General features: G+C 35.7%; 2 protein-coding genes across 2 annotated transcripts; both read right to left on the bottom strand.

Moving 5' to 3' along the window:
* Window positions 1-585: 585 nt before the first annotated feature.
* On the bottom strand, window positions 586-14,806 carry LOC106130334 (membrane alanyl aminopeptidase). The gene is made up of 16 exons (XM_060945859.1): window positions 14,648-14,806; window positions 13,664-13,926; window positions 11,904-12,184; window positions 11,388-11,543; window positions 10,499-10,819; window positions 9,450-9,633; window positions 8,510-8,748; window positions 8,039-8,228; window positions 7,337-7,523; window positions 6,768-6,859; window positions 5,576-5,755; window positions 4,215-4,396; window positions 3,360-3,527; window positions 2,610-2,750; window positions 1,815-1,899; window positions 586-834 (listed from the first exon to the last, which is right to left on the bottom strand). Exons 2-16 carry the CDS (start codon window positions 13,922-13,924, stop codon window positions 631-633), a joined length of 2,871 nt encoding a protein of 956 aa, XP_060801842.1. The 5' UTR covers window positions 13,925-13,926; window positions 14,648-14,806; the 3' UTR covers window positions 586-630.
* Window positions 14,807-16,625: 1,819 nt separating this feature from the next.
* LOC106130324 (membrane alanyl aminopeptidase) lies at window positions 16,626-26,080 on the bottom strand. Its single transcript, XM_060945860.1, has 16 exons — window positions 25,926-26,080; window positions 25,465-25,688; window positions 24,190-24,464; window positions 23,908-24,069; window positions 23,378-23,704; window positions 22,960-23,143; window positions 22,396-22,637; window positions 21,782-21,974; window positions 21,427-21,607; window positions 20,754-20,857; window positions 20,120-20,299; window positions 19,330-19,514; window positions 18,671-18,838; window positions 18,087-18,230; window positions 17,611-17,689; window positions 16,626-16,985 (listed from the first exon to the last, which is right to left on the bottom strand). Exons 2-16 carry the CDS (start codon window positions 25,678-25,680, stop codon window positions 16,773-16,775), a joined length of 2,853 nt encoding a protein of 950 aa, XP_060801843.1. The 5' UTR covers window positions 25,681-25,688; window positions 25,926-26,080; the 3' UTR covers window positions 16,626-16,772.
* Between the last annotated feature and the right edge of the window lie 1,491 nt (window positions 26,081-27,571).

Genomic DNA, 27,571 nt, shown 5'->3' with positions numbered 1-27,571 from the left:
TACTATAATACTATATTGCAACGAACAGTTGTTTTACTCGTAATACATACATACATAAAATCACGCCTCTTTCCCGGAGGGGTAGGCAGAGACTACCTCTTTCCACTTGCCACGATCTCTGCATACTTCCTTCGCTTCATCCACATTCATAACTCTCTTCATGCAAGCTCGGCGGTTTCGGGTACTTTACTCGTAATATTTAAAAATATAATAACTTTATTAAAAATATGTATTTAAATGCTACTAACAAATGTACATAAATTATTTTAAGTGATTTCTCTGTTAGTGAAATGTAAATTTCTTTGAGAAATAAATTTCTTTAACCACAATATCAAGTGACTTCCATACGTATCCCGCATCGTTTTAATCGTTCCTAGGTGCGAAAGAGATAAATGACAGAAGTGAGTAAAAAGATGCTGCACACATAAATAATAATTATAGTCACGTCATAATCCCTTGCGGGGTAGACAGAGCCAACAGTCTTGAAAAGGCTAAAAGGCCACGCTCAGGTGTACGGTTTCACGATGAAACTGAGTTTAAAGAGAAAGACAGAAAAATACCTAAAGCAAATGAAACAAAAAAACATTCTTTTAAAGATTTTAATACCAAATATGATAACTTGTGAAATTATCACACGACAGTTGATATAAAAGCCATAACAATCAACAAAGTGATTGATGTTGCAACTGTTACAGCGCCGCCGCGAGCCGCTGTTAAAATGTCTTCAGCGTTGGCAGTTCCCCAAGCTAAGTTGCCTCTTGCCATGGCTATAGATGATAAAGCTGAACCGTATTGGAGAGATTTGGACTGCGTTGTTCGGAGCCAGTTCTCGTACTGCGATAAAAGAGACACACATAATTTATAACATTAACTATATCTTTCGCGGGGTAGACAGAGCCAAAAGTCTTAAAATACTGAAAGGCCCCGTGCAGCTGCTTGGCTTAGTGATATAATTGAGATTCAAACAGTGACAGGTTGCTAGCCCATCGCCTAAAAAAGAATCCCAAGTTAGTAAGCCTATCCCTTAGTCGCCTTTAACAACATTCATGGGAAAGAGATGGAGTCGCCCTATTAGTGCCTGGAACCACACCGCTCTAAAGAAGAAACCTTTGGTATTATTTATAAGACTTTTGCGAGGGTTATTATTTAGAAGTAGTTTTTCGCTTTTGATGCAGAGCGATTGACAGCAGTGTGTGTGTACATGAAGTGTACGTTCAATTCACTCAATTTGTTATATTGTCCAAACTAAATCAAGAAAGTTCTTCGAGCCGGTTGAATTCTATTTTAAAAACTACATACATACATATGGTCACGTCTGTATCCCTTGCGGGGTAGACAGAACCAACAGTCTTGAAAAGACTGAATGGCAACGTTCAGCTATTTGGCTTAATGATAGAATTGAGATTCAAATAGTGTACAGATTGCTAGCCCATCGCCTAAAAAAGAATCCCAAGTTTGTAAGCCTATCCCTTAGTCGTCTTTTACGACTCTATGCGAAAGACATGGAGTGGTCCTATTCTTTTTTGTAGTGGTGCAGGGAACCACACGGCAGTTAAAAACTCCATTTTAATTATGGTTTAATGTATGATATCTTATTGGAAACTGTACCTTGTCGTTTCATTCTGAAATGCAGTCGCCTGCAAAGGAACATGACCTATTTCATATACGAACTTTGATAAGATTAATATCTTATCTAACACTAGTTACAGGCAGTCAGTTCTTCATGAAAATCAAAACAAAAGAGTGTCAAGTTTGTCTATAGGCGATTATACATTTAATTCATCTGCTACTGATACATAATTTTATTTACTTACATCATTTAAACCTTTCTCGTTTAAGTGTTCTGCAAGGTATTCTAATGCTTTATGCACAGGTTTTAGTGGGGCATCTTCAATGTATCTACAAATAAAATGTCAGATTAGTATGAGGTTTTAACAAGTTTACCTATGTCATATGTGCGGGTCAATTTTTTTGATTGTTTTTGTGCTTATTCGTCTAAACCCAATGTTATAACTAATTTTTAGTTTGGATAGAAATACATGAATAATTTTGACTCGAATATGATGGAATTTATATGATATTATCGTAAAAACAATATCATATGATCATTTACATCCATTCTTACATTCACACGTTACATTTTTATCCATTGCGGGGTAATCAAAACTAATATTTACAGGACTGAAGGGCCCGTTTAGCTGGGTGGCTTTGTGATAAAATTGTAATTCAATGATGGTATAGTGTTAAAGATTGCTTTTTTTTATTTATATTCATTTCTGAGGCAACCTACATTATCCTTAGACTATCATATAGTACATACATACATACATATTGTCACGTCTATATCCCTTGCGGGGTAGACAGAGCCAACAGTCTTGAAAAGACTGAATGGCCACGTTCAGCTATTTGGCTTTATGATAGAATTTCAAACAGTGACAGGTTGCTAGCCCATCGCTTAAAAAAAAATAGAATCCCAATTGTGTAAGCCTATCCCTTAGTCGCCTTTTACGACATCCATGGGAAAGAGATGGAGTGGTCCTATTCTTTTTTCATTGGTGCCGGGAACCACACGGCACTATCATATAGTAGCTTCAGAAAAAGTTACTTACTCGACTCTTATAGCATCAATATTGTTTTTGACAAACTCTAACACAGTCAATGCGCTCTCTTGGTCGCCAACTAGAGCGTAACCGAAAGCGTTGAATTTATCGTGAGATCTTACATCTCGAGTCAGTGTAAAATTCAGATATCTGTAACAAAAATCGACATTGAAATATATGTACATATATATGGTCGCGTCTATATCCCTTGCGGGGTAGACAGAGCCATGTCTTGAAAAGACTGAATGGCCACATTCAGCTATTTGGCTTAATGATAGAATTGAGATTCAAATAGTGACAGGTTGCTAGCCCATCGCCTAAAAGAGGAATCCCAAGTTTATAAGCCTATCCCTTAGTCGCCTTTTACGACATCCATGGGAAAGAGATGGAGTGGTTCTATTCTTTTTGTAATGGTGCCGGGGACCACACGGCACTGCCGGGAACCACACGGCACGAAATATATGTATTTGTCAGAAAAAAAAAGCTCATAGTATTGGTATTTTGCAGAGTTGTAAGTGGAATAGTTTTAAACGTTTCTCTGACAGTTCTTGGGTGTACATGACATCTTTTCTTTGAACTATTTCAGCATGGACAATGTTCATTGGATACCTACTTTTTATGACAAAAATATTTCAAATATGTAAAGTACGGCTATCTTGAATAAACTTTCCATTTGATATCAAGCAAAAAAAAAACAACTACCAAGTACATAGTATTTGATAAGATTTTGAAGAGTATAAATTTGCTGATCAATATTACCTCAACAAAAGTTGCGGAGATGTGGTAGATGCTAACCCTCTTAGCATTTCGGATTGATCATTCGCGTAGTTAGAATTTAGCAGTCTGTTCATGAGGAAATCGAAGTCTTCAGTGCTCCCGTGACGAATACCCGTCATGTAGACATTCTTACGGATTCTGGGGTCTATCCTGGGTAAGAAATTATAGTTTATAGTTATACATACATACATAAAATCACGCCTCTTTCCCGGAGGGGTAGGCAGAGACTACCTCTTTCCACTTGCCACGATCTCTGCACACTTCCTTCACTTCATCCACATTCATAACTCTCTTCATACAAGCTCGGCGGTTTCGGGTACTTTTGACCTGACCCTTTACCAGGACGTCCTTAATTTGATCAAGATACGTTCGTCTAGGTCTTCCCACTCCGACCTTTCCCTCCACACTCTCCTCTCTCTCTCTTCCTTTATAGTTATGATGATTAATTTTAAAATTTGAATGATATTTTTGATCTTCGGAACATTGAAAACATCACATTCATTATTTTATTTATATGACTTACTTGACTTGAAAGTTTAGAATTGAGGTAATTATTAGGTAGTGTCTGCATTAGGACATTACGCATTCAATAATTAAAACTTTTGAAATTGGTTCTTTGTGTACCTAAAGTATAAGCAAAAACATTTGTTTTTTTTATATGTAACAAATTAACTCCAAAACTACTGGACTCGTTATTTTTCCAGCAGTTTCCTGGAAATTTCAACGTGACCAAATCTCTAAAAAAGCAATTCTTTCTTTTTTCAAATTTTTAAATCTTAGGAATCTTCTCGAAACACCTATATAATATCAGTCGGTTTGTTTAACAGCTTTTCTTACCATGTGCCATTTCTCATTGCAAGAAATCTTGATATGGAGTCCTCAACACACGCCTTATGTCCAAGGGCACATGCAAACTGCAAGACTTCTTGTCTCGTGAGGCTTACGGTAGGTTCTTCATTAGTGCTTGGTTCAAAATCTACAGCTTCAATGACGTTTTGCATGTAGCCGAGTATATAGGACTGCAAGAATGATACAATTTTATTGAATAACAAACAGTTTGTTACATTCAGAATTTAAAAACAGTATACATAAGATCCGGTTTTAATGGAAATAACAAGGTAGTTTAATGCCGTGTCGTGTGGTTTCTGGCGCTTCAGAATATGACTTCTTGATATCTTCCCCTTGGATGACGTAAAAGGCGACTAAGGGGTAGGCTAACAAATTGGGCTTCTTCTTGTAGGCAATAGACTAGTAATCTATCACTATTTGAATCTTAATTCCATCAGTAAGCTATACAGCTGAAAGTGACCTTTCAATCTTTTCAAGGCCTTGTCTACCCCGCAAGCGATATAGCCGTGAGTAAAGTGACCTTTCAATCTTTTCAAGGCTCTGTCTACCCCGCAAGGGATATAGCCGTGAGTATATCCGGTTCTAATGCAAATACTAGTTGACTAGGTCGATGCAAATACAGAAAGATATTGACAGAAGATTCGTGGTAGCTAGTGATCGATAACTCAACTGTCAATCTGTACTATTATTATAAAGCAGAAGAGTTTGTTTGTTTGCTTGGACGCGCTTATCTCAGGAACTACTGGTTTGAATTAAAAAAATCTTTTTGTTTGAAATAGACCATTTATCGCGGAAGGCTTAAGGCTATAAAACATCACGTTGCAACTATTAGGAGCGAAGAAATAATGGAAAATGTGGAAAAAAAACAGGCTTCCGTTGCGTGCGCTGCAAAAAAAGCGGGAGAGATCTGTAAGGATCATCCATAAATCCATAGTCTCCACCTGATTTAATGGGAGACTGGCGTGATGGTATATATACATACATACATACACATGGTCACGTCTATATCCATTGCGGGGTAGACAGAGCCAACAGTCTTGAAAAGATTGAATGGCCACGTTCAGCTATTTGGCTTAAAAATAGAATTGAGATTCAAATAGTGACAGGCTGCTAGCCCATCGCCTAAAAAAGAATCCCAAGTTTGTAAGCCTATCCCTTAGTCGCCTTTTACGACATCCATGAGAAAGAGATGTAGTGGCCCAATCCTTTTTGTATTGGTGCCGGGAACCACACGGCACTGGTATGTATGTAGCGATGGTACGTATGTTTGTTGTTTTAAGATTTCCGTGAAAAATCAGATAGGGGGTTTTTATTCTGAAACTCGGAAATTAAATCTAGCACTGACTTACATCGAATTCAGCTAGGCTCTCTGGCAAGTGTCCAAGTCTTTCCCTTAGCCATGAGTACCCGTTAATTGCCACATACCAAACGTGATAGTTGATTTCCGCTTGAAGGAATTGCAGGATGTAAAATCCTTTGCTATGGGTCATTCTGCCAGACCGCATAAGGGCAAAAACATCTTCAACTATCTAAAATTTGAACAAAAGTATCAATAATGTTCAAGCTATCTCTTAACAAAATCTGTCCTGGTTGAAAAAATATATAAGTTATTATAAAGACACTTCTTTAGTAATTAAATAATAATAATAAATAAATAAATCAATATATAGGTACGGGATAAATTATACAGATTGAGTTAGCCTCGAAGTAAGTTCGAGACTTGTGTTACGTGTATACTTATATAGATAAACATCCAAGACCCAGGCCAATTAGAAATAGTTCTTTTCTCATCATGCCCTGACCGGGATTCGAACCTGGGACCTCCGGTGACAAGCGTACTACCGCTGCGCCACAGAGGCTTAAAGTCTTCTTTCTTCTAGTGTAGTCCTTACCACTCTGGAAAGCTCGGGGTATGCCTTTGACCATATCCTGGATTGGGTGAGTCAGGTTTTTACTCGAAGTGAACCCTATCTGACCTCCGCTACCTTTGCAGGGGACCTTACCCGTATTGGACCGAGCACGGTTACACATCCAGTTGCCTGAATGTGCAGGTTTCCTCACGATGTTTTCCCTCACCGTAAGAGCATCGATTAGTATTCAGACATGCCATTATTTCGAAAATAATCATTAGTACATAGCCGAGATGGGATTTGAGCCTGTGCCTTTTATGCGCATCATTAATTCACTAGTTCACTTTCTTAGTATTTAAAGTATTCAGCAATATGTATAGTAAATGTTCTTAATTATTATTGTATCTATACTAATATTATAAAGCTGAAGAGTTTATTAGTTTGAACGCGCTAATCTCAAAAACTACAGGTTCAAATTGAAAAATTCTTTTTGTGTTGAATGGGCCATTTATCGAGTGAGGCTTTAGGCTATATAACATCACGCTGCAACTATTAGGAGCGAAGAAATAATGGAAAATGTGAAAAAAAAACGGAATAAATTATACATCCTTAAAGGCTTCAATGATGCCCAAAATAACTATACCACGCGGACGAAGTCGCGGGCACAGATAGTAAATTATACGATCCTTACTTGAGCTCGATTTAAGTGGTGAATTGGTGTGTCCCGTAAAGCTTCCGCGATCAAATCCCAAGTTCTGTCGTCATAGTTAACTCTGTAGAGTCCTGATAAAACGTAACAAACATATAAATACTGTCACATGGTCAAGTAGATAATTGTAACATACATACATATGGTCACGTCTATATCCCTTGCGGGGTAGACAGAGCCAACAGTCTTGAAAAGACTGAATGGCCACGTTCAGCTATTTGGCTTAATGATAGAATGATTTTAAAGTTAAAATAAATAATAATGTTTGGTTCCCAGCATTACCTAATATAAAAATGAATAGGACCACTTCTTCTCTTTCCCATGGATGTCGGAGAAGGTGACTAAGGTTAAGGTTTATAAACTTGGGATTCTTCTTTCGGGCGATGTGCTAGCAACCTGTCACTATTTGAATCTCAATTCTATCATTAAGCTAAAAAGCTGAGCGTAGCCTATCAGTCTTTTGAAGACTGTTGGCCCTGTCTCACCCACAAGGAATATTGACGTGACAATTTATTTACAAGATTTTTCTTTGTAATATTCTAAGTACCTACCGTGCTGAAGATGGTTGAAAATGACCCATTCTTCGCCAGCGGTCTTGTTTAAAACTGCCCTCTCTGATGACATCATGTAAATTGGTCTTATATTCTCAAAATCAGCACTTCTTGCGGTAGAATAGGTGATAGGTATGGGGTAAATGCGACCTGTGGTTTTAGTATTGGCACTGATGAAAAAGCGTTGCTGCAAATTAAAACACAGAGTTAGGAATTAATTTGATATCTGAATGTCAAATTTGTAGGTTTTTAAGAGGCAGGATCTATCTATCTATCCATCAGGTATATTGATTTTATATACTAGAGGCGGCCCGCGATAGATAGAAGTTAAATGTAAAAATAAACTAAAGATAACGTATAGTTATTTAATGCTAACAATACTATCGAGATGTAAACAAAAAAAAAAAAACAAACTTTTCCCGGCACCAATGCAAAAAAGAACGGGACCACTCCATCTCTTTCCCATGGATGTCGTATAAGGCAACTAAGGGATAGGCTTACAAACTTTGGTTTCTTTTTTTAGGCGGTGGGTTAGCAACCTGTCGCTATTTGAATCTCAATTGTATCATTATGTCAAATAGCTGAACGTGGCCCATCAGTCTTTTTAAGACTGTTGGCTCTGTCTACCCGACAAGCGATATAGACGTGACTGTATGTAAGTAAGTATGTAAAAAAAATTTTTTGACGCAGATTTTTACCCACCTGATGTAAAGCCATTTCACCAGTAACATGATTGACGTTAACGTTGAGTATAGGATATCCAGGTTCATTGACCCAAACGCGATAGTATTCGGTAAAGTTGAAGTGCTGATATATACTTAAGCTATTATCCTCAGTGATGGCATCAGAGAAAGCATTTAACAAGTCGTATTGATCGGCGGGCTTAAATTTGCTAAAATAAAAATAAATAAAAAACTATTGCCTTAAAATCGGAATTAAATGAAAAAAAAAATATAAAAGTTGAAATCATCGTTCCGTTTTTTTAATAAAGCGATTTACAGTTTTTTTTTTAATGGTGAAAAAAGTATGAATAACAATAATACTAAGACTTTTGAGATAAATAACGTATTAAATTATCTGTAGAATCAGTGTGAACAAATAATGTTGTAGTTTTTCTTTATTTTTTAAGAGTGACAAATGATGTGACAGGCATCAATAGTAAAAACAACTTACTTTCTCTCCAAGAAGTACCGGCAGGCTTTCCTGAAGGTCTCCTGTGTGATGATGTCAGCGGTCATTCTAACAAAAACAGCACCTTTAGAGTAACTGATGGTGCCAAAATTGTTGGTCACCTGCTCTGGGGTGTAGACGGCGTGGTTCAATGGGGAACTCCAAGTACGGGAATCGAAATCCAGAGTGTTTTTGAGGTACCGAGAGTTGAACTGTTCGTCTAGACGGTACTCTGGGAACATCTGAAAAATGTAATATTTTATTATTATTACATACATAAATACATATGGTCACGTCTATATACCTTGTGGGGTAGACAGAATGATAGAATTGAGATTCAAATAGTGACAGGTTGCTAGCCCACCGCCTAAAAAAGAATCCCAAGTTTGTAAGCCTATCCCTTACTCGCCTTTTACGACATCCAAGGGAAAGAGATGGAGTGGTCCTATTTTTTTTGTACTGGTGTCGGGAACCACATGGTTTATTATTATTATTTTATTATATTTGAAAATTTTATACCGATTTAATAGTAGATAATTTTTGGTTTTCGAAAAAAATTTAACGTTTGAAACATGAAACGATATTAAAAACGAGCCTTTTTTGACTTCAAGCGCTTATTTTCTGTTTAGGTATACATACATATGGTCACGTCTATATCCCTTGCGGGGTAGACAGAGCCAATTTGCTTGAAAAGACTGAATGGCCACGTTCAGCTATTTGGCTTAATGATAGAATTGAGATTCAAATAGTGACAGGTTGCTAGCCCGTCGTCTAAAAAAGAATCCCAAGTTTGTAAGCCTATACCTTAGCCGCCTTTTACGACATCCATGGGAAAGAGATGGAGTGGTCCTATTCTATTTTGTATTGGCGCCGGGAACCACACGGCACAATGACTCATTTGACAAAAGACTTGGAAATTGAAAATATTTTCACAATATCTCACTTCATTAGCACCAATATACCCGAAGTAACTGGCGAAGCCCTCATTCATCCAGGTGTTGTTCCACCATTGGCAAGTGACAAGGTTGCCAAACCAGATGTGGGCAAGTTCGTGGGATGCGAGCGTGGCTGAGTATTGTTCTGTGGACATGATGGTCTCCCGTGGATCTATTATCATGAACAATTCTCTGAAAATATATATATTTTTTAAATATATAATACAAATTACACAGATTGAGTTAGCCTCGAAGTAAGTTCGAGACTTGTGTTACGAGATACTAACTCAACGATACTGTATTTTATAATAAATATTTATATAGATAAACATCCAAGACCCAGGCCAATCAGAGAAAGTTCGTTTCTCATCATGCCCTGGCCGGGATTCGAACCCGGGACCTCCGGTGACACAGACAAGCGCACTACCGCTGCGCCACAGAGGCTGTCAAATATAATAATAATGAAAATTGAGTCAACATCATATCACGTGTCTTACCTGGAAACTGTGAATGAATTAGACTTACAATTTGAGGTTACAATAACTCAGATGATTTGACCTGGTTTCATAATTCAGTTGTAGTTGTAGATTATTTAATTTAGGCTTTTATTAAAAGTATTAATCAAAATTTATCCCTCGTTACAAACTAAAATTTGTTGACTCACACATAGAAAATAACACATTGATATTAAAAGTAAAAAAATAAAATTGAGTGTTTACAGACGATAACAAATATAGTTTGTACTTCCAGTTTCTATTTACATAAATACATATGATCACGCCTATATCTCTAGCGGGGTAAACAGAGCAACCAGTCTTGAAAAGACTGATAGGCCACGCTCAGCTGTTTGGCTTAGTGATAGAATTGAGATTCAAATAGTGACAGGTTGCTAGCCCATCGCCTAAAAGAAGAATCCCAAGTTTATAAGCCTATCCCTAAGTCGCCTTTTACGACATCCATGGGAAAGAGATGGAGTGGTCCAAAAGAATTGGACCACTCCACAGTTTCTATTCACTAAGCACAAATTGAATGTTGATGACACAATTAACAATCTCACCTATAACTGACCATGCCCCAGTTTTCAGTACCGGCGGATTCCCAATCAGGTGATATAACGTGGTCATTCGTCAGATTTTCATGTAACGTCGAGTATGGCATTTGGAAGTATTCATCGTAAAACGTGGTCATCTTTACAACCAGGTCTAAAGCATGATCGCCCAGACCGGCTATATTGGATCTTCCGATGATCCTGATTGGAGGAGTGAAGGATGAATTCTCCGCGATCACTTGAAATGTCTCGCTTACCAAGAAAGTGACAAGGTACGGAGACATCTTCGGCGTGAGACGGAAATGCTCTATGATTCGATCAGTTCCGATGCTGAAAAAGTATTGAATGGTTAAATGACACATCAAACAAATTCATGCCTATCAAGCAATGTGCAAAAATAGCTGATTGAGAAATCTCGTGCCCGGAGAGTTGGAAATTGTTTGGCTCAGAGAATTAACATTGCCATTGAAAATAGTAATTCTGTGTACTTTCTAGCCACGATCCCGCAGTTGATATTGACAATTTACAAATTTTTGTTTATTCATATTTTTTTATTTTTAGGTGTACTTTTAGTTTTATATGATAGGTGCTTAGAATTAATAAATCATAAGCAAAAACAAAATTGTAATAAATTATCTATACTAATATTATAAAGCTGAAGAGTTCTCAGGCTAATCTCAGGAACTTCTGGTTCGAATAGAAAAATTATTTTTGTGTTAAATAGACTATTTATTGAGGAAGACTTTAAGCTATATGACATCACGCTGCAACTATTAGGAGCGAAGAATGAATGGAAAATTTGAAAAGGGGAAATTTATTCACCCTTGAGGGCTTCAATGATGCCCAAAACAACTATTCGGAGTCGCGGGCACAGTTTTTAAAAGTAATTTGTACTTACAAGTTGAAATATTCAACTCCAGTGTTGGAGAAAGTTCCACGATATGATCTTGGTGCCGAAAGATGGAGTCTGAAGGCGGCCTTGAATTCAGGTTCATCCCAGCATGGGAAAGCTTGTCTTGTCATGTAGGGTTGGAAATGAGTTGTGACGTATATTCTGTAAAATACATATGTACCTACATAAAATTACAATTACTATTAATACTATTGTGCCGTGTGGTTCCCGGCACTAATAGAAAAAAGAATAGGACCACTCCATCTCTCTCCACTGGATGTCGTAAAAGGCGACTAAGGGGTAGGCTTATATACTTGGGATTCTTCTTTTGGGCGATGGGCTAGCAACCTGTCACTATTTGAATCTCAATTCTATCTTAAAGCAAAATAGCTGAACGTGGCCTGTCAGTCTTTTCAAGACTGTTGGCTCTGTCTACCCCGCAAGGGATATAGACGTGATTATATGTACGTATGTGTGTATGTACCCACATATCAATGAGAATTTTAATGATTCCAAACTCACCTTTCGTTGCCCTCATCATCAATGTACCATCCTCTCCATATACCTTTTTTCATTGGTCCTTCGTTTATAGAACCAGAGTAACCTATATGTAATGTGTAATTAACACCAACTATAAGAGGTGATAATAGGTTGATTATTAAGAAATGGTATGAAGGTTCCGTTTGGAATGGGAGTATAGGATTAAGGCGGACCGGTGAACCTTGTTCGTTGTATAGATTTAACCGTTTGATAAAGTCTACGTTTGAATGTAGTATTATATGGGTAACATTCGGGGCGGTTGCCTGAAATTAAAATGTATTAACAAAAGACTATTAATAAATAACAAAAGAATATTAATAAATAACAAAAGAGTATTTATAAATAACAAAAGAGTATTTTCATCTCCTTCTATATAGATCTGCTTTGTGTTGTTTTGTATAATTTACTCTTATGGTGCAATAAAGAGTTTTATCTATCTATCTTCTTCTTCCTCCTGGCTTTAGTACCGGTTGCATCCACACCACTCTGGAGAGGAGCCCGGCGTTAGCCCTTGACCATGGATCCTGGATTGGGTAAGTCAGGTTTTTAAACAAAGCGACTTCCGTCTGATCTCCACAACTTTTCAGGGAAATCTAACGGTCTAATGGTCATAGTTGCCCGAATGTGCAGGTCTCACGATGAGTAAAAACATCGTTTTCAACAATTGGTATTATATTATACTATTCCTTTATCTTCCAAAGTGACTAATCTGGGTGTCATCATGGACCAAACTCTTTCGTGGAGTCTCTTTATCAATAAGATCAGCCGTAAGATGTATGTGTCATTACATTCACTTCGCCGAATGGAAAATTTTTTATCCACCGCCACTAAAATTCTACTTGTTCAATCACTTCTATTTCCTTTTCTTATTATTCCGATGTTGCTTGTCTAAACGTTACTGAGGAGTTATTTAATTAATATATATTTACCTATATATATCATTTATGTATGTTTATCTTTAATTATATAGAAATTGTTTATTATACTGCATCCTCAATGCCTTTTATGTGCGCTGCCTTTTTAATTACGGATTTTCCTATATATTTTGGTTGACTGGAAGAAATCCCATTGGGGATAAGTCCGCCATTGTACATATTCTTCTAAATCCAATAACTGTTTTGTAATTTGTTATATCTATTTTTATGTGCAATAAAGAGTTTACATACAAACAATTATTTTCATCTCTTTAATAGTTGTTAAAAGGTAATAACGAGATAAAAATATTATGCATGGAAAAAAATAAGGCACATTTTCGTCAACATCTTAATGGTATTTATTCTTTTACTAGCTGTGCCCGCGACTTCGTCCGCGTGGAATAGTTATTTTGGGCATCATTGAAGGATGAATAATTTTCCCCGTTTTTTACATTTTCCATTATTTCTTCGCTCCTTAAAGTTGCAGCGTAATGTTATATAGCCTAAAGCATTTCTCGATAAAGGGTCTATTCAACACATAAATAATTTTACAATTCGAACTAGTAGTTAGATAAGCGTGTTCAAACAAACAAACTCTTCAGCTTTATAATATGAGTAACTTGTATTTTAACCTCCAACAGACTATGATGGAATATTTCTCTATAAATTTCTTTAAAAGCGTCCAAAAATAGCACCAAGCCAAAAAGCTGAACGTGGGCTATTATTGTTATCAAGACTGTTGGCTCTGTCTACCCCGCAAGGGATATAGCCGTGATAATATTTATGTAAGTATGCGACAATAAGATTGAGTGGCAGTATTATACTCACTTGTATAATAATTGACTCCCATCCGTCATATGTGAACGGGCTATCCTCGTTTTCATCAAAAAACAGATGAATATATATGTCATATATAATAGGTACAACAGTTTTTGGCAGTCTGTATGCTTGTTCACCGCCCCTTGTAATTACTTCGGGCATTTCTGGTATATCAAACACCCAATAGGGTTGGCCCCAAGCGAATTGGTGAAAATCACCTCTGGCAAAAGCCAGGAATAGCACCAAACTAAATAATGTTGTCTTGGACATTTCTAAAAGGAAATAAATAACATGAGCATCTTCAAGTAGTGGAAGCTTTATTTATTAATTTATGTACACAGAAAACATCGAGACTGATAATCGCAAGGAACAAAAATACAAAGATTCTTCTTATTTTAAAAGAAATGTGCCGTGTGGTTCCCAGCACCAATACAAAATAGAATAGGACCACTCCATCTCTTTCCCATGGATGCCGTTAAAGACGACTAAGAGATAGGCTTACAAACTTGGGATTCTTTATTAGGCGATGGGCTAGCAACCTGCCAATATTTGAATCTCAATTCTATCATTAAGCCTCAATTCTGCCAATATTTGAATCTCAATTCTATCTTATGTTGGCTCTGTCTACCCCGCAAGGGATATAGACGTGACCATATGTATGTGTGTTAGTCTATTCCAGCAGACCCGAGCTAGGAGACATGAGCATTATTTTCAATTAAGACGTTTTTATTTTCGTTGTAATTTGTAAATCTAACACAAATGTCACATTTAATAAGTATATTAGTCATTATTAAGTATAAATTAGAACGGAATGTGGATATCCACAAAATCCGTTGAATCTTCTTCAGTTAAAATTGTGATTATTTTTCCTATGAACAGAATTTGAAATAAATAATCAAAAATACATTATTGATTTGCGTTATTATACAAAATTTACTTATATCGTAGGTAACTCACTATTAATGAAATCATGAGAAGAAATAAACAACAAACCTGATTAAAGAAATGTCCTCCATTAAGTGTTAACCACAACACGATTAAAATTTCGGTAAAATCCGTCCGTCCTTTGAATATAGATCAAATGATTAATTTTATTGGCATTTATCAAAATTCCGATTATCACTAAAGAACTAATCGTTGTTTGGATTGATAAGATAATAATATGTTAGCTTAATCCTTTACCCCTAAAGTATTTTTCCGAAAAGACCAACCACACAAGACCACAAGCTACCCGCAAAAAGGACAAATACTTCCACTGAGCGACTCAAATCTTGTATCTTGGTCTTTGGGTCAAAACTATAATTCATCTACCCGACAGTATAAAAAATGTAGTATAAATATTGATCGTGGCAAGTGGTAAGAGGTATTCTCTGCCTACCCCTCCGGGAAAGAGGCGTGATTTTATGTATGTATGTATGTATAGATATTGCACAATCTTGAAAAGCTCATGATAGATATAAATTCAGGTTCCTAGCCTATCGCCCAGAAAAATAATCCCAAGTTTATAAGCCCTTCGTCACCTTTTACAACATCCATGGTAAAATATCGAGTGCACCTATTCTGAAGAGCGAGGAACAACATGATATTTTCAAAAAATTTTATGAATATTTCACAATAATTGAAAAACTCATAAATTTCAGAAAGGATTTCATGAAAATTTTGGCTGCATGAAGTAGGTATTAATTATGAAACCGGACTTCCCAAAACATGCGATAATGAAACGGAATTCACTAAAATTGTTTTTCATGTATCAATTAATTAGTTGGCAATAGGAAAATGATAAAAATAAAACAATGAGATCATCAATAAGAACTTAAATAAAGATATTGTTTATTGCTTAGTGTTAAAATTCCCAATCTGTATATTTGTTTGATATACATACATATATATATCTTCACACCTAGCGATTGGCCAAATATTTTATTATGCGAACCGCTGTGATTTGGAATTCCCAAGTTATATGTATCCGGTAAGAGAAATGCGGATTTGTGACCAGACGTGTGTTACGAGATACTAACTCAACGATGCTATATTTTATAATAAATACTTACCTATATAGATAAACATCCAAGACCCAGGTCAATCAAAAAAAGTTCTTTTCTCATCATTCCCAGGCCTGGATTCGAACCCGGGACCTCCAATGTCACAGACAACCATACTGGATCGCCAGGAGGTAGAAGATGAAGTATCTATGGTATTTTCTGTGGTAATTAATTAAAAGAAGATTTTTTCAGTGACGGAAAATGCAAATTCTCTGAACATAAGACAAATTCTATTTTAAAGTGCCGTGTAGTTTCTGACACTTTGGAATAGAACCTCTCCGTATCTTTCCCGTGGATGTCGTAAGGGGCGACTGAGAGATAGGCTTATAAATTTGGGATTTCTCTAGTAGGCGATTAGTCTTTATCCTCTCGAAGTAGGCAGAGCTAATCTACAATCCCTTAAAGAAGAATCGACAAATTATATTTATCTGCATCTGTAAGATTAGAATAATTTGTTATATATTATCTTATATCATCTTTCGTCTTTTAATTAGTTTTTAAGTTTATTTATTTGGTAGAAATGCTTCATACTGCTGTTCCTTACAGTAAAGTAGAATAAGACCACTAATCTTGTTGTGTAAATGTACAAGATCATCAGCTAAGGGTACACATGACCTGACCACCAAATTGCTGCCAATGTTCATGTTTTAACGGGTTTTTACGTCGCCAGATATTTGATATATCCGGTGGTGATATGGTACGCAGCAACCACGGAACAGGGTCTATATTGGATCACGGTTACCAGTAGCCTGAATTTGGGTTGTCTTATTTTCGTTAAGTCTACTATCCAAAAATTTCAAAAATAACTATAATAGTAGCAGATTATGATAGCTATTATAACTACAAAAGCGATCATTGATTTGAAATTGGACAAATGTATTCTCAAAGGTGACAATAACACATATTGTAACCAAAGTAAAATGCAGAAGGTTATAGAAAAAATATTTATTACAAAATAATTTACTAAATTAAAATCGGGACTACATTGTATTCACAAAAATACTGGCAACCTTACTATTTACATTAAAGTGACGCATAAAAAAAATAACGCTACACGCAGTAATGATTTTAAAAACTTAACGCAACAAATGAGCGAAAGAAGCTGCCAGTATCAAAACAATAGATGAAGTAATCCCTACAGAAGATGATCTAGCTAGTACTTCTTCTAATATTTCTCTCGCAGAGCTACTTCCCCATTGGAGGTTGCTCAAAGCAGTGTCGACAACAGATACGGCGTTTTGGAATGAAGTCCCAAGTGCCACTTGTTGCGCATACGCCCAGTTTTGGAACTGCAAAACAAGAATAATAATTTAGAGATGATTTTCGACATTTTTGTTTGAAAGGAAATATTAACAAACTTACAAATCAAGGTCAAATTGTATAGTAAATGAATGTAGAAATTATTCCTTATTTTTTTGGTAACGGAGGGGACCCGGAAGAGTGTGGGACTTAAAGCACCGAGTGTACCAGACTACCATACTTAAATCCCCTTGAGGTTGCATCGACTTGCATTCTAACATAATATAACATAACATAAAATCACGCCTCTTTCCCGGAGGGGTAGGCAGAGATTACATCTTTCCACTGGCCACGATCTCTGCATACTACCTTCGTTTCATCCACATTCATAACTCTCTTCATGCAAGCTCAGCTAGTATGCATACTATGTATTCTGCTGTGTAAAAAATATACCTAAAAGAGTCTGTCACCTACGTCGAGATCTGAAGATAGAAACTCGAAGAAATTGAAGAAACTCTTCAATAAAATACTTTAATTCATTCAACAGCTGTTCAAAAATTTGCTGACGGCAGTCATAATTTAAAATGGCATGTAAAATAAGAACTAGAAAAAAAAAATAGGAATTGATAAAATTTTAAAAAGAATAAAAAGATGCTGAATTAAAAATAAACTTACAGTTTGAATATCAGCAAAGTCGGTTAAAAAGGCAGCCACGGAGTTGATTGCTATGGTCAGACGCGCTGGTCCGCCATATCTAGAAAAAGTAAAGCATTTAATTTGTATACCAACAAAATGACATTCAGAACCTCTCAACTCTTGTTGTAGCTCTTGTTTATAATGTAATAGGTATTAATTGAGAGGTTTTCTTTTTGATTAAGATTTGGTCACCTTTTCCATGAAATCTTTGTCGAATGAGCTTATTTTTAGTAATGTACAGGTAAATTGTAGCCTTTGTGTTTCCATCTATCCATATAATCACGTCTATATCCCTTACGGGGTAAACAGGGCCAGCAGTTTTTCAGAGGCTTTGTGTTTTTCTGATCAATAAGGTATGGTACGGTTTCATTCAATAGATTCTGTGTTAAACATTCAAAATCTCATGTCTTTTAAATATGAAGTACTGAAAATTTTCATTATAAAAAAATACTTACGTTGTCCTGATTTCATTGTAATTGTTGTACAAAAATTGCAGGACTGCATTCAAATTCTCACGGTTTCCTTGTAGGGCGAAACTGAATGCGTTCGTTTTGTCGTGAATTCTTATTTTGTCATTGTGCATCGACTGGTAGAGGTAACTATAGGGAGAATTGTAGTTGGTCAGTTATATTATAGAATTGAGGCATATAACTACCTAATAATAACACATACTTTAATGTTATAAAGATATCATAAAACTAGTTTTAGTCTAGGTCTAGACCTAGATTAAGCATAAATACTCTTCTAAATTTCATTGAATTCGGTCCGAAGTTTTAAGTATTACAAACTTAAAAATAGTAATAAATTTTAAGTAAATCTTGAAATTATACATATTTGGTAAGTTTAGTGCCAAGCCTTTTATGTAAATAAATACGAGCATGTCTTAAGTGGATAATTTATGAGCTACCTTGTAATATTTATACTAAGAAACGAACAGTTTGTGTACAAAAAAACAGTAATTAGGCAGATTATGTTAAAATGAAATGTACAGCTTGGAAAAAAAGGAAATAACAATGATAAAACGGTTGAAGATACTTACTCCTGGAATGAGCTTTCGTCTCTAGTACACGCCAAGGCACGGAGTATGACAACCATATCTGCGGTGTTCTCCGAGGAATTGTATCTGGAGAAAAGGAACTCGTAGTCACTGCTGTTGCCGTGGCGAAGACCGACGCAGTAAACGTGACGACGGAGATTCACATCGACACTGGAAAACAAGTAATGATGATATTGATTAATATCTAAATATGTAATACGTACAATGAATTGAATAATATCATCAAGGTACCATTACATATAATAAAAATATTTAAAAAAGAAATGTACGAAGGAACGTTTATTTGACTCAATCAATTCTCTATCCCTTAGTCACCTTTTCAGAAATCTATAGGAAAGACATGGAGTGGTTCTATAGAATGCTTCAGAATATGTTCTATAGTGCCAAAAACACACACATATTTTAAATATTTTAAGGAATATGGCGATTTGGTGATGAACATTAAAAATACAAGTAGATGAACTACCAGAGTACGCCCGCAGCTCCACCCACATAAAAAATAAATAAAAATATTTAGTTAATATCTATCCCTACTGGTACTTTATATTTCCCTAAGACTCTTAGACCAAGGAATCTTACGGAACCAAATTTGAAGTCTCTTATATTTTATACTAATTACAATATTATAAAAATATACTAACGCAACATCATCGTTCTTGAATCTGTTCCACTTCTCCAAGCTATCGCTGATGCAGCCCTCATGGCCGAGGTTGCAGGCCAGGTTGAGGATCTGGATGCGGTTCAGATTGCTGGAGGTGGAACACGTGGGGCAACCATCAAAACCAAGATCATTGACTACGTTGTTCAGAAGGCTAAGAATCCACAACTGAAATATTATGAGAAGATTATTAAAGAAGGTTTTAAATGAGTTGCTAAAATAATAAGAAGAAAAATTGTTCGAATACATACATATGGTCACGTCTATATCCCTTGCGAGGTAGACAGAGCCAACAGTCTTAAAAAGACTGAATGACCACGTTCAGCTATTTGGCTTAATGATAGAACTGAGATTCAAATAGTGACAGGTTGCTAACCCATCACCTAAAAAAGAATCCCAAGTTTGTAAGCATATCCCTTAGTCGCCTTTTTTGACATCTATGGGAAAGTGATGGAGTGTTCCTATTCTTTTTTGTAATGGTGCCGGGAACCACACGGCACTTAAGATAAGATTAATAAAGAAGTTATAAAATGAGTTGCTAAATATACTCGTAGTAAGAAAAAATTGTTTGAATTACAGAATCAAATCAAAGTTCCAAGCTTTATACACGCTTTCGACGAAGTCTTTTCGATTTCTTCATAAAAGAAGCTCCAGGTTCAATGTGTACAAAAAAAATCCTACACAGAAACACGTATCTTCGAACTTCGAAGAATATTACCATGAATTGCTAAATGAATTAACGTTGTTGTAATTAAATTGCGAATAAAACTTACAGAGAATTGTTCATGAGCACTAGGCAGATGTTCCAATCGCCTCCTGATCCACTCCAGTTGAGTAATGGCGGATGCCCAAACATAGTAATCTGTTTCATACTCTAAGAACGAGAGGACATCGAAGGCACGTTCTGTGGTGATATGTCCAGAACGAAGGAAGAAGAGGACGTCATTGACGATCTGGAAAGTTGCAATGATGATAAGAAATTTGTTAATGAAGAATATTATTGTGAATTAAGTACTTGATAGATGAGTGAGTGAAATATACAAGATGATTGTGTAACAAACATGATGCCTGCAGATAACAATACCAAATTAATTTACCTATTCTTAAGGCAATGCGATGCAAAACTTTACCTAATATTTTTACTGTTTACAAAGTATCATCTGCAGCTTGATTTGAAGAAAATAACAAAATGAACTAAAGTCATGCTAATTCCAGTTCCCGTGGGAATTTTGGGAATTCTTTCTTTGTACAACCTAGAACACATAATGAACCTACATGCCAAATTTTATTTCTCTAGACCCAGCAGTTCGGGCTGCGTGTTTTCATGACTGTCTAACTGACTTAGTAACAGAGGAGTTTTATTTATTTTATATAGAGTTAATCGTAATTTATTGTATTAAAAAAGACCTGAGCACGATTCAGCTTGTGGACAGTCTCTCTGTTGTTGTTGTTGCGAAGGAATGAAGCGATCATCTCCCAATTGTGGTCATCATAGTTGACGCGATAAAGACCTAAAAGTATTGCAATAAATAATCATTTTGAAGCCAAACTAAAGAAGTAAAGAATTGATATTGTCGATAAAAGAAAGAATGAACGGATTGTTACAAGTTGTAACTCTGCAGACTCTTTCTTGAAAGAGGTGCGATGATTGTAATAAAGAAATCAGTATTAAGCAGTCGCTTTAGCATTGGGAAAGCAATTAATTATGTTGTTGTTAATAAAAAACAATGGTATAAGACAAACTGAACTAACAAGCAGAGATAAAAAATAAACAAAAAAATACACCCATTATATTAATAACTAACTGTTGCCTAGGTTGACTTCATTCTCCGTAAAAGTTATAAATAGAAAATGAAGGGATTAAGTTAGACCGAGCTTGTCACATTTGAGAAAACCGCATTCAAAGTGGAGCAATAGCTTTCGCGTGATGGTAATACCTACAGACTGATGGAATTTCAAAAAATCACATTTATAGCGTCTACTGGTCATAAATTTTGATCTTCCGTATCGATTTTATACCGATACCTTTAATGTATAGGTCAGTTATATTTTTATTAGGTGTATGAATAAGTCATCATACCTGACTGAGCAATATTGAAGATAACCCAGTTATGACCAGAGTTGGCAGTTATTGTGGTTGATGCTGTCGAGAGGATCAGGCTAGGCCTGGTGTTGGAGAAGTCAGCTGATCCTTGCTGAGTCCAGGTGATGGGGATGTGCCAAAGCTGGGTTGGAATGGTGCCAGATAGCTGATAGCGTTGCTGCAAAAAATAATGTTTACTCTGAAAAAGTTTGAGCAAGAGAGAATTTGCCGTTTATGTATTGCCCTGCTGGTTGTACACTATTTTTAGCTTCATTAATCATTCGTCCCTTGAAAAACTTTTGAGAGTAAGTGAAGAAATAATAATAAATTAACATTTATAAGAAAATCTTACTTGAGTCACAGTTATTATTCCCGTGTCCATATTGAAGTTAACATTCAACACCGGTGATCCTCGGTTTTGGACCCAGCTATCAAAAACTTCTCCAATATCCACACCAGGGTATCGTCTTTGGAAGTCCAAGTCTTCTCCAGTCGCTCTTTGGAATGCAGCATACATGGCTTCGGGCGTTCCGAGTTCATATGCGCTGAAGATATTAAAAATAATTGCATTTTATTTATTTATCATACCTAATCATTAATTCCCTGAATATGGTAAAAGGCTTAATAATCTCTTTGCTAAATTTCGTATTTTTTTTTAGGATAAATAATACTAAACATTACTTTCATATATACGTTTACCTTTTATTTATAAATACCTACTCTAGAGTTAACTTAGCCACTGATGTAGGTCTGATCTAAGTTTCACATGCTCTGAAATTACAACGTCGTTAAGATTTATGTTATACGACTACCAAGTTTTAAGAACTGATGGTTACAACCTCTAGGTTTGGATTGGGTACGTCAGGTTTTTACAAGAAGCCGCTCCAATCTGACTTTTGCAAACTTTGCAGGGGAACCAAACACTTAACGGAATGATCCAACCAGGAAATTAAATTTACTACTCACTTGTCTCTTAGATAATATCTCAGTGCATTTCTGAAAGTGCGGAATCCGACGAAATGTTCCAACATCTTAAGAACAGAAGCACCCTTAGCGTAGCTAGTGGTACTGAAATGGTTAGTGATCGAGGGGTTATTAGCAACTTCGCTATGGTTCATGGGTGTGGCACTGGGTGACGCATCAGCTGACAATGCACTATGTACATAGTCTACGACGAATTGTTCGTCCAGTTCCAATTCTGGTTCAGCCTGGAAAATAGACATGATGATTGTATATTGATTGTTAAGAAGTAGGTATTCATTTTACAACAAAATTTTAGACTTAGGTATATTTTCAAGACAAGTTTTCCTAAGGTCTTTAAACTAAGAACGCTTTTGATCAGATAGAGTGAAAGGAAAAAAGTCGGAAAGCGGAGCTAAGGTCTCACAGAATAGTGGCAGAGGGTGAAAATATACAAAGATCGGTACAGATATAAGGAACAAGTTAAATTTGTGTGCAGAGTGTTTGAATACTATATATACAAATTATTTTTATGGCTAATTTTATGTCATTTATAAAAGATTTACTTACAAAGTGGGCCCCAAAGTATTCGAAGAAGCTCGCGAAAGATTCATTCAGCCAAAGGTTACTCCACCAAAAGCAGGTGACGAGGTTGCCAAACCATTTGTGAGCAAGTTCGTGGGCCATGATGGTAGCAATGGTGATCTTGCTGTTTATGTTGGTGTTGTTGGGATCGTACAGCAGGTAAGCTTCTCTGAAATAAAAATAATCACATGTTAATAATGGGATAGGATTTAGATGATGATGAAGAAAAAGAGGTATAACTATAATAACATGAAAACATTGATAAAAGTTGTGAAAGCGTGAATGAAATCAAGAGTTAGAGAAAATAAGTTTTGAAATCTGTAGAAATAAGGTCTTATATTGTTCAGAAATTATTTATTGTAAATACACAACAGCAAAAAAAGAAAATTGTTAAGTCGCCTACCTGTAGTTAACCATTCCCCAGTTTTCCATAGCACCAGACGGGAAATCAGGTAACGCGATGTGGTCATTCTTCATGGGTTGTCCTTGACCCATATCATAATAGTCAATACCAAAGTAGTCATCTAATTCATTAGTTATTTTCAGACCAATTTCAGCAGCGTATTCGTGCTGGTTTAAGATATCACCTTGACGGGAGATGATTCCAAAAGGTTTTGTGGCAGTGCTGGTGGTGTTGGTTTCAACAAAATCACTGACGTGGAAGGCGATAAGGTAAGCAGAGATGATAGGCGTTGGTAAGAAAGTTTCACGAGTACGGGCTGGAGTTCCACTGTTGAGAAAAATAAACACAACATTTTTATCATTACGAAAAAAAATACTTTTATAAATAGTTTTAATTCGATAATTACAACAGCTCTGTCGCTTTAATCTGGAAGAAACTATTGATGAAAAATTCAGATATGTTTAGTTCATTATTAAAAAAAGAGCTTGTGAGTATTCGAAATTCTAATGGTTTCAATAAAATATACTTACGGTAAGGTTTCAGTTACATTGATAGCCATGTTGGAGTACGATGGACTCAAATTGGCATCACGAGTGATCGAGATTACGAAACGAGATTTAAATTGGGGCTCGTCGAAACATGGGAATGCTTTCCTTGCATGGTAGGGCTGGAATTGAGTTGTGGCGTATATCCTGCAAATAAGTTTTAATTTTTTAAACATTTTAAATTTGAGACTTTTATATTTTAAGTCAGTTATTTCACGGAAAAGGAAATTTTCGGGAGGGTTCCACTTTTAAAAATGCAAGATTTACCTTAATTCATTTCCAACGTAATAATATCCTCTGTAGAAACCTCTATCGATTGGGTTCAAATTGATTTGTCCCCTGTATCTAATGATAATATCATATTGTCCCACCGGCAAAGCATTTTCGAAGTTGATCTCAAGGATCTCATAGTAGCTGTCAGTGGTGTAAGGGTTAGGGAACCTAAGAGCCACGGGCTGGTTGTTCGCATTGAGAACTGTTACCGCTTCAATCGTTACCACATTCTGGTGGAGGACGATTTGCGTGAGATTTTCTTCTTGAACCTGAAAATTGTTTGAGATGTAACAGTGAAGGCAGAATTTTGCCAAAAGGCGTACTTTTTGTTCCTCTCCAGAGAGGTGAAGAAAAGAATGAAGGTAAATAGTCAATCTCACTGAGCTTAATGCTACTATCTAGAACTTATTGGGTTGTGTCAACATAAGTTCAATAAAAAATAATGGAGATAGTAAAATAATTTTTAGCCTAATTACAAGAAAATCTTAAACCTTGAGCAATTTGTATAAAATCTACGTTAAATAAAGTTCCTTAAGTAGTTTGAAAGCATTTATAGAATAATAGTAATATCAATAACACCATCTTGTAAACTGACGTCATGACAAGGCAAAATTTTCCAATTTTAACTGAATTGATACCTTCTTTTATGGATAATTGTGATAAGTTTTATCCATACAATCATTTACTCGGTCTGATAAGATAGCTCCTTGCCCCAATAAATCGATAATTTTGAAACCAATAGACATACATACGTTAAATTTAACCTTGATAATATCTTGGTACTTTTCTTAATTATTGATAATGCATAATATATTTTGCTTATATGTATTTCAGTTCAAATGACGATTTTCTGAGTATCATAAAAAAGTAGTTTTGTAATTCAAGTTGAAAAGAATACAAAATCTTCTTAAAATATTTCAAAATTAAATTCATGTTTGAATTATAACGTCTCAATATTCCAAATCAGTTTACATTGGGAAGCCATTGATATGTTCATTAACTATTACTTAGTCACTATGTGACTGAGTCCAAATCTCTGGTAAAGGAAATATTTATATTTTACCTATAAGAAAATTTTTATAAAAAGAAAATATTATAAACTTAGGATTCTTCATTTAGATGTTGGACTAGTAATCTGTCAGTATCTAAATCACGATTCTATAGTGATGGCTTATGCAGTTCATCATGTGAATCTTTAAGACACTATTGGTTGTTTCTTTTCGCAAGGAATACATACATATTAGTATGTAGAAGGAACACAAATTTTACCTGTACTGTATGTTGAACCAAACCATTGAATCTGGCTTCTTCTAAATACACATCAAGATCTACGTACACATCTGTAGGCTGCACACTGTCTTTTAGGCGGTATTTTGGGTCATCTATATTAGTGCTACGGTCCATAAATTCAAAATTGGATCTCAGATCATCTGGGATAGCAAAAGCTGATCCCAGAAGAATAAATAAAAATACGGGAACGAACATGGTGCGTTCTGAAATTTATAATGATTTGTTAATGATGTTAACTGGAGATGTTTTGAATTAACTCATAATTATTTACTCAGAGTGAAATTTATAAGTTAGTTTATGAATGAAATGAACAGACACATAGACGAAAAATTCGGTTTCAATAATTTTAATGGTGATCAATAATAATTTCTTCCAAAATATAATCCCAAAAATAGACCTTTTTATCAATTTCAAAAACAAAAGTCAAGAAACAAACTTACCCACGGTGTTCCCAGCTACACCAACTGATCAACTACAGGATTTAGTTCTCGATAATTCAATTTATCAGTAAAGCTTTACTTTATCTGAAATAATTACTCTATTATATCCATAAATTTATCATCGACGCGCATAAAATCTACTCCAATATCTTATCCACCATCGATAAAGTAATGAGGCATCAAATCGTAATCAGAATTTCAGTCCAGGAATTTTTGTTATTTTGAATGATGACTTGCTAGGCACATTACATACTGTCCATCCATAAACCTATAGCTCTATTAACGATACTTTTGCCTTTACTTTTTATAACGGCGTTCCCTTGCTTGACTTCCTACAAGTTTCGTGTGGTTCCCGGTACCAATTCAAAAAAGACTAGGACCACTCCATCTCTTTCTCATGGATGTCGTAAAATGCGATTTAGGTATCTGTTGGCTCTGTCTACCCCACAAGGGATATAGACGTAACCTAATATGTATGTCAGTATGTAAGTTTCTTAAGTACCCCGTCAGATATATATCATTTTTCTTCTCGTCGCCCACTGATGCATGCTGAAAAGCTACTTGCATTTTCCATGTCTTGATCAATTTAAGGCGTAAATTAAGAAAGTGCAGAAAAGGTACTGATATCGGATTCAACAACATTTAAGGCGGGACCTTGGGACTACTTAGCTACCTGCTATAGACACAGCTATAGACAGCCTGACAGTAATTAGCGATCATTTGATCGCTACTTACTGTCAGGGTGTCAAGTCTGAATTGATTGCGAAATCCGTCTCACTTTCGTGATATTTAGATGACTCGTTCTTTTGTAGATAAATTATTACTAAGCCACCCTAGATAATTTTTATAGCTAACGACTTAAAACTATAATAGTTATAATACGAAAATTGTTTGTCCAAAATGGATAGTTAGGGTAAAATAAAAAGCGACCATTTTCACTTTAAATGATCTATAATATATATATAATAATAAATAATATAATAATAGATATATATATAATATAAATAAATAAATAAATAAATGTCGCAGAAGAAACCGTGAGAAAACTGCTTATCTAACCGTGATCTAATATATGAAAATCGTTCGAATCCTTTGCAAAAGTTGCAAAAGTTAGACGGGAGTCGCTTCGTGTAAAAATCTGACTGACCCAATCCAATACAAGGACATACCCCGGGGTCCTCTCCAGAGTACGGCAGAAAACTTTGTTTTGAGTAATTTATTTGACGTCAACAAATGTTGTGAAACCAAAGAATATCACAATTAGTGATGTTAAAATGTCCCATAATACTGAAAAAAATTTGAATTTGAATTTGAGTGGTAATAATGTTACTGGGACTGACGCCAGGAGGAGGCAAAATGATATCATCGAGTTAGTAAACCATTATCCCAAGTCTCTATTAGTCTAAATTATGTACTTATAGATAGAGGAGAACGTCGGTGGTCAAATCAGTAAGGTGGCTGGTCAAAACGCGGTTGCACATGAAGGCACCTGTTCAAATCCCACCGCGACCATGCACCAACGACTATTTTAGAAGTAATATACATAAGATTGATAACTAACCTAGCTCCTACGATGAGGGAAAACATTGTCAGAAAACCTGCACATTCAGGCAACTGAATGTGTAACCATATGATCCAATACGGAT

The sequence above is a fragment of the Amyelois transitella genome, chromosome 9 (assembly GCF_032362555.1).
Source record: "Amyelois transitella isolate CPQ chromosome 9, ilAmyTran1.1, whole genome shotgun sequence".
Taxonomy (NCBI): domain Eukaryota; kingdom Metazoa; phylum Arthropoda; class Insecta; order Lepidoptera; family Pyralidae; genus Amyelois; species Amyelois transitella.
Note: the sequence above shows the minus strand (reverse complement) of the source record. Positions and strands in the feature narration are given on the sequence as shown.

What these genes read in the sequence shown, in the direction of transcription:
- LOC106130324 (XM_060945860.1), bottom strand. Translation starts at nt 25,680, where the DNA reads ATGTTCGTTCCCGTATTTTTATTTATTCTTCTGGGATCAGCTTTTGCT. An exon ending in TACGTTGGAAATGAATTAAG is followed by an intron (nt 24,070 to 24,189) that starts GTAAATCTTGCA and finishes ACTTATTTGCAG; the next exon opens with GATATACGCCACAACTCAAT. An exon ending in GAATAATAACTGTGACTCAA is followed by an intron (nt 21,608 to 21,781) that starts GTAAGATTTTCT and finishes TATTTTTTGCAG; the next exon opens with CAACGCTATCAGCTATCTGG.
- LOC106130334 (XM_060945859.1), bottom strand. Translation starts at nt 13,924, where the DNA reads ATGTCCAAGACAACATTATTTAGTTTGGTGCTATTCCTGGCTTTTGCC. An exon ending in GGAGTTGAATATTTCAACTT is followed by an intron (nt 10,820 to 11,387) that starts GTAAGTACAAAT and finishes ATACTTTTTCAG; the next exon opens with CATCGGAACTGATCGAATCA. An exon ending in ACGAGAAAGGTTTAAATGAT is followed by an intron (nt 835 to 1,814) that starts GTAAGTAAATAA and finishes CTTTTATCGCAG; the next exon opens with TACGAGAACTGGCTCCGAAC.